The 8,244-nt window shown below is 49.5% G+C and overlaps 1 protein-coding gene across 1 annotated transcript in view; it reads left to right on the top strand.

Annotated features, from left to right (window-relative positions):
- LOC146380994 (transcription factor COE3-like) overlaps nucleotides 1-8,244 on the top strand; it is a 59,944-nt gene that overhangs the window by 2,192 nt on the left and 49,508 nt on the right. Inside the window, exons 2-5 of the mRNA XM_084938569.1 lie at nucleotides 478-594; nucleotides 675-730; nucleotides 3,315-3,388; nucleotides 3,628-3,696. Of these exons, the coding sequence (XP_084794695.1) occupies nucleotides 478-594; nucleotides 675-730; nucleotides 3,315-3,388; nucleotides 3,628-3,696 (316 nt within the window). The remainder of the gene's footprint in view (nucleotides 1-477; nucleotides 595-674; nucleotides 731-3,314; nucleotides 3,389-3,627; nucleotides 3,697-8,244) is intronic.

Below are 8,244 nucleotides of genomic sequence, written 5' to 3'. Positions count from 1 at the left end.
AACAGCACCTGTGACAGGTGTGTTTGGCAGTAGTGTGCACAGTAAACACAATAAAATGCAGTTTGCGTCATTTTAATGCAGCAGTTTTTCCCTCTGACAGTCGCGTCTGTGCCGAAGGTTGATTCATGTTTATCAGCCCAACAGCTTCGGCTCAGTGCAGACAGACCAGTGTGAATGTGGCCCCAAACAGAGCTGATAGGTGTGTTTAGTTTTACGGACGATTTCCAAAAGTTTGCATGTTTTCTAAACGCAGGAGCCGACGCTTCATTTCAGCATCAAGCAAACAACGTGTGGTTAGAATAATCAGTAAATCCGTTTAAGGACTTGGTTAAATATTCCCCTCTGTTTCTGCAGCAGGTGCAGCCACCTCAGACGTGTGCGCTTGTGTAAAGGTTGAAATATACGGACTCACCAAAGCTACACACCAGCGCGCTCTAATGCACTAAAACGTGCAGAACTTCTGCTTGGTCACATCAGGTGGTGAAACCAAACGCACCCACGCCTCAGTTTGTTTCCTGACTTTGTTTCAGGAGCCGACGGGCGAGAAGACCAACAACGGGATCCACTACAAGCTGCAGCTGCTCTACAGTAACGGTGGGTGCGCTTGTTTTAATGAGCAGCACAGCCCCGTCTCTGCTCACTCACGCTAACCCCGACTGTTGGTTTGTGTGCAGGAGTGAGGACGGAGCAGGACCTGTACGTCCGCCTCATCGACTCCATGACCAAACAGGTGAGATTATTGATCATCAGCATGTGCACCGAGAGGAGAATGATCAATAACAACGATTGTTTTATCTGATTAATGAACCTCAAAAATCAGACGTTTCACAATAAGAGCGTCTTTTTCTTCCTGCTGCAGTCCGAGGTGTCGGCCAGAGTTTCAGGCCGACTTCTTTCAGACAGACATCTCCTCCTCCTCCTCCTCCTCTTCCTCTTCTTTCTTTTCCTCGTCCTCCTCTTCCTCCTCCTCCTCTTTCTTTTCCTCGTCCTCCTCCTCCTCTTCCTCTTCCGCTTCTTCCTCCTCCTCCTCTTCCTCTTCCTCTTCCTCCTCTTTCTTTTCCTCGTCCTCCTCTTCCTCCTCCTCCTCTTTCTTTTCCTCGTCCTCCTCCTCCTCTTCCTCTTCCGCTTCTTCCTCCTCCTCCTCTTCCTCTTCCTCTTCCTCCTCTTTCTTTTCCTCGTCCTCCTCCTTATCCTACTCCTCATCCTTGTCCTCCTCTTCCTCTTCCTCCTCCTCCTCTTTCTTTTCCTCGTCCTCGTCCTCGTCCTCGTCCTCCTCCTCCTCTTTCTCTTCCTCTTCCGCTTCCTCCTCCTCCTCTTCCTCCTCCTCCTCCTCCTCCTCCTCCTTTTCCTCGTCCTCCTCTTCCTCGTCCTCCTCCTCTTTCTCTTCCTCTTCCGCTTCTTCCTCCTCCTCCTCTTTCTCTTCCTCTTCCGCTTCTTCCTCCTCCTCCTCCTCCTCGTCCTCGTCCTCCTCCTCTTTCTCTTCCTCTTCCGCTTCTTCCTCCTCCTCCTCGTCCTCTTCCTCTTCCGCTTCCTCCTCTTCCTCTTCCTCTTCCTCTTCCTCCTCCTCCTCTTTCTTTTCCTCGTCCTCCTCCTTCTCCTACTCCTCATCCTTGTCCTCCTCTTCCTCTTCCTCCTCCTCCTCTTTCTCTTCCTCCTCCTTCTCTTCCTCTCCCTCCTCTTCCTCCTCCTCCTCCTCTTCCTCCTCCTTCTCTTCCTCTCCCTCCTCTCCCTCCTCCTCCTCCTCTTCCTCCTCCTTCTCTTCCTCTCCCTCCTCTTCCTCCTCCTCTTCCTCCTCCTTCTCTTCCTCTCCCTCCTCTCCCTCCTCCTCCTCCTCTTCCTCTTCCTCCTCCTTCTCTTCCTCTCCCTCCTCTTCCTCCTCCTCCTCTTCCTCCTCCTTCTCTTCCTCTCCCTCCTCTCCCTCCTCCTCCTCCTCTTCCTCCTCCTTCTCTTCCTCTCCCTCCTCTTCCTCCTCCTCTTCCTCTTCCTCCTCCTTCTCTTCCTCTCCCTCCTCTTCCTCCTCTTCCTCTTCCTCCTCCTTCTCTTCCTCTCCCTCCTCTTCCTCCTCCTCCTCCTCTTCCTCCTCCTTCTCTTCCTCTCCCTCCTCTTCCTCCTCCTCCTCCTCTTCCTCCTCCTTCTCTTCCTCTCCCTCCTCTTCCTCCTCCTCTTCCTCTTCCTCCTCCTTCTCTTCCTCTCCCTCCTCTTCCTCCTCTTCCTCTTCCTCCTCCTTCTCTTCCTCTCCCTCCTCTTCCTCCTCCTCCTCCTCTTCCTCCTCCTTCTCTTCCTCTCCCTCCTCTCCCTCCTCCTCCTCCTCTTCCTCCTCCTCCTCGATATATTTCAGGTTTTTCTCAAACAGGAAGCTGAGCCACTGAAGTCAAACGCAGACCCTTTGATCGCAGAGTTTGTTGCTCTCACTTTGCTCGCGTTTGTTCGACGGTTCCAAGTTCAAACTTGCGCCTGAGAATCGGCGCCCTGATGGCGCTCGGTCTGCCGCTGTGTTGAGTTTTTTAGAGATTGATCTAATGTCGTGTCGCAGCTTGTTTGCATTTGTCTCTGAGTGTCAATAAATCAGCTGTTAAAGACTCGTGCTAGCACGCCACTTCCAGAGTAAACATGTGATCGGAGAGTGAGGAGCCGCTGCCATCTGCCGCCTTCACGTCTGAGCAGTTTCCTCATCGTCTGAAACGATGGCGGGAATGTGGCGAGCACGTGTCTGTCAGCTCTGTGTGGTCACGCTCGCCCGCTCCTTTCCGATCAGGCTCATCCTGACTGGTTGGAAAAGATGGACACTGTTTCGTCCCCTGTCGGTTTCTGTGGTCCGTGTAAAGCCAGGCTCATAGCTGAGGCCAGACGGGGGGCCGTACTCCATCAGCACCGAGGATCGTTTGTGGTCTGTAGGAGGCGCTGATGGGCGTGGTCCCTGCGTGATAGAGAAGCGCTCCATCAGCAGCCGGGTCACTCAGTTTTGTCTCTAATGAAAAGCAGCAGCAGCGTTTGAACCCTACGACTCATTCAATTAGCGCACTTTAACGAGCTCGCCGTCAGCCGGCGCTCGCCGTGACAGAGAGGCGTTTCATGCGTTTGGTTCCAGCTGTTTCATGTGAATATCTGCAGGCTGCAGCTGTAATGAAACATTCAGAGGATCAAATGTTTGTGTCCCGCTCACTCTCACTCAGGCTAATCGCTAATAATGAGCTCTAATTGAGACGAATGAAACCGGCTTTAATGGAGCTGTTTCTGCTGCAGGCCAGTGGGCGGGGCCATGATGAAGCGCAACAGGTGATCTTCACCTTACCTGTTTGTGTGTGTGTGTGCAGGCAATCATCTATGAAGGCCAGGACAAAAACCCCGAGATGTGCCGAGTTCTGCTGACGCACGAGATCATGTGCAGGTAAGGCCGCGAAACACCGACCAGATCTGAGTAGTTCTTCTTCTCTGCTTCAAATAAAAGTCCCGATGTTTGAGAGCGGCATCCTCACGTCCACGGTGACTCGTGCCCTGATGGAGCCTGTTCCCTGCATACAGAGTGGGCGTGTGCAGGTGTCTCACCTGAGCTGTCTGAAAGAAATACGAGGCTCTGCAGTGACTGACGGGTCTGCTTTCATTTTTGTCTCTCTGTGCGCGTGTCAGCCGCTGCTGCGATAAGAAGAGCTGTGGAAACAGGAACGAGACGCCGTCAGACCCCGTCATCATCGACAGGTAACAGATACGAAGCATCACGCACTCACATACACCTGTCAGACTGTTTGTGCGCTCGCAAACAAACATGCGGCAGATGCAAGAAAGACAAATAGACACCGATGACACGCGGCGCATTCCTGTCAGCCTTGTTACGTACGTTTAAAGGTTGTCTTCTGCCCGAGCGGCAGATTCTCGATCAGTCGCCAGAGAGCACCAGCCGAGTCACAGACACAGGAGGAGCTGCAGGTTGAGTAGCGCCCCCTGCGTGAAGGTTATTAGCAGGATGTGATGAAAGACGTCAGCTGATCTGCTGCGTTCAGGTGAGTCTGTTCATCCACCTGCTGGTTTCATGCCTGGATGAAGAGGCGGTTTGGTGCCACACACAGTGAGAAACAGCAGACTGCTTGGGTTTGTTTATTGGTCAGTTACCTTTGTCAGGCTCAGGTTAGCATACCTGTAGTGACATCACAGCAGCACAGTATGAATGAAGCTTGTTGTGTCACACAGTAAGGTTCATGCTGGCGTTCCTCAGGGTTTCGTCCAATCATGTTTCCATGTGGCAGATGGCCCCGCCCCTCCCTGAGCCTGGTTCTGCTGGAGGTTCCTTCTTGTTAAAAGGGAGTTTTTCCTTCCCACTGTCGCCAAAGTGCTGCTCATTGTTGTTGGGGCTTTACCTTACAGTGTAAAGTGACTGTTGGTGCCACATCAATAAAAGTGAACTGAGCTGTGACACGAACGTGCTGATTATGTGCGGTGGGAGTGCGATTCACGCTGAGTAGCTCTGTGAATTTAAGGGCTAATGAAAGGTGAACATTAAATGCAGCTCGGCTTTAAATCATTCAAACAGGATGACGTGTAGAGCTACTGGGCTGATGTGGTTGAGCCTGCGCCTCCTCTTCATCCTCCTCTCAGATTCCTCCCCCTCCCCTCCTTCCTGGCCTCCCATGAGGAATCATACGCTATGCTCTTCTCTTTTCACCTCCCCCTCCTCTTCCTCCTTCTCCTCAGCTCTTGTCCTCCTCCTGAGTATTAATCTCAATCCTCCCTCCCCCTCTCCCCTGTGGACGGAGGAGGGGGGAGTATGGATGGATGGAGGGATGGATGTGACTGCAGCAGCTCTTTGAAAAGAGAAGTGGAGATTTTTACAGCAGCTCTTTTTTCTCCCTCTGCCAGCTGAAATGCATGATGGGAAGGTCTCCTGTGTTTTTGGCGGCGTCCAGTGAACAGGAAACATGTCAGGGTCAGACTGCAGAGAGAGCACAAACACTGCGATTCGTTCGCTCCCACTTCAAGAAAACTAACACAACAGCATTTCATTTCTTCTCCTTCACTCCAGAACCCACCGCTGGTTTCTGTCAGCATGTCGACCTGAACTGAATTAAAAGCTGAACGCAGCTTTAAAGATAAGCGTTAATTTACAAGGCGCATAAACAGTGCACAAAAGTGCAAGAAAGGAACATCAAAAATGAACTGTGAGGAGGCAGAAAAGAGAAATGCACCAAAAAACTGACAGGTGAGCGCAGGGTGGGCCGTCACAAAGGAAAGGAAGACAAAGACAGGAAGTAAAGCCAGCAGACACGCCGTCGGAAGATTCATAAAATAAAAGCAGGATGCAGCCACGGGTTTAAAGTCTTTGAACACGCACAGAGTTTTGGCTCATTAAAGGTTAGAAAATGTACTTGAATAAATTAATCTCTTCCTTTCATTTCCAGCTTCCATTTTTAAGCAAACGTGTAAAATATAAATATAAAAATATCTTAAATGTGGATCATACTGCTTTTAGTTTATTAGGACGGAAGCTGGACAGCAACAATAATAATAATAAAACATATGCAGGAATTTTACAGTTGCTTTGTTTAACGTGTTCTTTCCACCAACTGTAACTCCTTCTTCACTCGTGTGCGCACAGAAATGCTGTATAAAATAAAGCTGATTTAAAACAGCTATAAAACAGAAAAAAACATTGTTATTAAATGTGTCTCATTTTTATATAAAACAGCACATCTCAGTAAACGAGACAATGACGTGAGTCAGTTTTTTATTGCTGTCGGTGAACGCAGCCATCGGTGCAGGATACCTGTCAGTGTCACGTTTAGCCATTAGCTCTCAGAGGTGCGAACAGCGCAGCATCATGACAGGATGCAGAGCTGCAGCTTCCTTCTGCTTTCTGCATGCAGCGACTCACATTTTTACTTCTGCGATCATCACTTAGTTTTGGACCTCTGAGTCAAGTCCAATAATCCAGACCTGGATGACGGAGAACCTGCACAGACATTTCCCCTCCCAGATGTTTTTGCTTCATCCTCTGAAGGCGTAGTTTCAGACCAGTGACCTGATTTCTGCCTACTGTTCCTCCGTCGGGCATCCTGTGGCGTTCCCGTCGGTAAACCATTACTCTGTGCAGGTTATTTCCCCTCACGGCCTCCAAAGGGGCCCAGCCCACAGGCTGAACCTCGTCTGGCTCTTTGTTCTGAGTGAAGAGCTTTGGAGGGTCATCGATGATGGGACGATCCCCCTCTGAGCGCCGACTGTGAGAACATTTTAATGCGATGATCTTCAGTCACGTTCACATCTTTAAAAAGCTCGCCGTCGATCTGTCTGCCTGTTTGTAGCTGCTGCTGATGGTGGTGATGGAACTAGCTCTCATCTTTACACGCTCTCGCTCTGAATACCTGATGTGAGAAATTTTTTGGGGGGGTACAATCTCCTGTCTGTGAGGGTCTCTGGTGTCTGCAGCGTGGGATTATGGGAGGACGATGGGCTGTCAATCATTTAGCGGGCGTAGGTGTGATTTCCCTCTCATGCTGCAGGTTGGTTTTGGATGGAATCTCATTACTGGCCGTGTTTCAGGGTGACTGACAGCAGAATAACGTTTGGGCCCCCAGAGGGCCGCGGCCGGCTAAATGTTAAATGTATGAATGCATGGGAGTCAATGGAGAGATGAAGTGTAGCTGAATATTTTATTCTTCCTGGGAAACAGTCACGGAGTGGAGAGTGTGACCCTGAACACACCATCTGCTGCTGTTTCACTGCCGAACACGCCGTTCACAGAAAGCGCAAATATGGCTGACTGGCAGAGTCACCTGGGGGGGGGGGGGGGGGGGGCAGGTAAATAAACAAAGACTAATTAACCAGGATTTGTATAAAAGTGTCACACACACAGCAGTCACCTACATGTATTAGCTGTGCGTATACACACGTTGATGTTAATACAGAAATAATCATTCAATTACCCGTTTAATTACCCGATTAATTCATTTGAAAACATGCATGTCTTCTTCAAAAACAACAGATTATGACAGAGAAAAATCCAAATCTGTGTTTTTAGGACAACGAAGTGTGTTTAAAGATCCAAACGCTCTGAAAGACGAGACGGGACAGTGAGCAGAGCTGAGGGGTCGAACTTGGTGTTAAAAAGTTAGTAAACTCTGAAGATGGACTCCTTCTCCTGGGCTGGTGTCTGCAGGTCAGGGCTTCTTAAAATGACTGTGAGCTGTTCCTGTGGGGTCTTTACCGTACAGCCTAAATCACCTTGAAGCTACTGTTGTCGTCATTTGGTGCTGGATAAATACGTCTGTAACAGGAAGCATGATTCAAACACAGAGGAAGGGGCGGAGCAGTTTGTTGGATCAAACGAGACACTCAGAGATGAAACTAATCAGGTGACTGATGATATATCCAACATACGAGCCTCGACTCAGGAGCAGAAAAACCCACTCTCACTGTGTGTATCTGTCTGTGTGTTCCTGTCTAGCTATCTTTGTGAGGACCGAAATCTGCATTCTGCTACGCTTGTGAGAACCAACAGTCACTTGTGAGGACACACTCACCGGTCCTCACAAGTTTGAAGCCTTTATGAGGCTCAAAATGTGGTTTTAGTGTCAGGGTTACAGTTAGGTTATGGTTAGGTTTCGGGTCAGGGTCAGGCATTCATTTTTAATGGTTAGGGTAAGGGGCTAGGGAAAGCATCATGTCAATAGAGGTCCCCACAAGGATATAAATACACACGTGTGTGTGTGTGCGCTGCCCCTGTCAGGAGTTAGAGGTGACGTATTGATCGTCTTGTTCATCATTAGACATCAGACGCTGTGATCGAGGAGACGCTCACTGACTTTACAACTAAATCTCTCCTCTCCCCTTTATCCTCACAAACTGCTCCTCCTCCTCACCTCCTCTTCACCTCTTCGTCTCCTGCAGTACTCGGAGAGTCTTCCTCTCATCTTCGTCTTCATCTTTTCTCCTTTTCTGTCCTCCTTTGCTGTTACGAGGATACAGATTCAGGGGAGACAGATCTGCTCCGTCTAATTGCTTTTTAACAGGTGTCTCCTCCTGTGTGTGTGTGAGTGTGTGTGTGTGTGTGTGTGAGTGTGTGTGTGTGTGAGTATTGATCATCAGTAAGTGTTGCCGGTAGAGACACGTCCCTATTGATTATCAATTAAAAAAACAGATGTGTGTGTTTCATGGCTGCGCCTCACACTCTGTTGGTATTTCAGGATTCAGCTTTACGTTGCATCAGACAGGCTAATTAGGTACAACGCTCTCTCTCTCTCACACACACACACACAC

This window comes from Perissodus microlepis, chromosome 8, assembly GCF_051167445.1.
Source record: "Perissodus microlepis isolate ML-2025 ecotype Zambia chromosome 8, ASM5116744v1, whole genome shotgun sequence".
Taxonomy (NCBI): Eukaryota; Metazoa; Chordata; class Actinopteri; order Cichliformes; family Cichlidae; genus Perissodus; species Perissodus microlepis.
The sequence above is the reverse complement of the archived record's forward strand: the minus strand, read 5'-3'. Positions and strand labels throughout refer to the sequence as shown.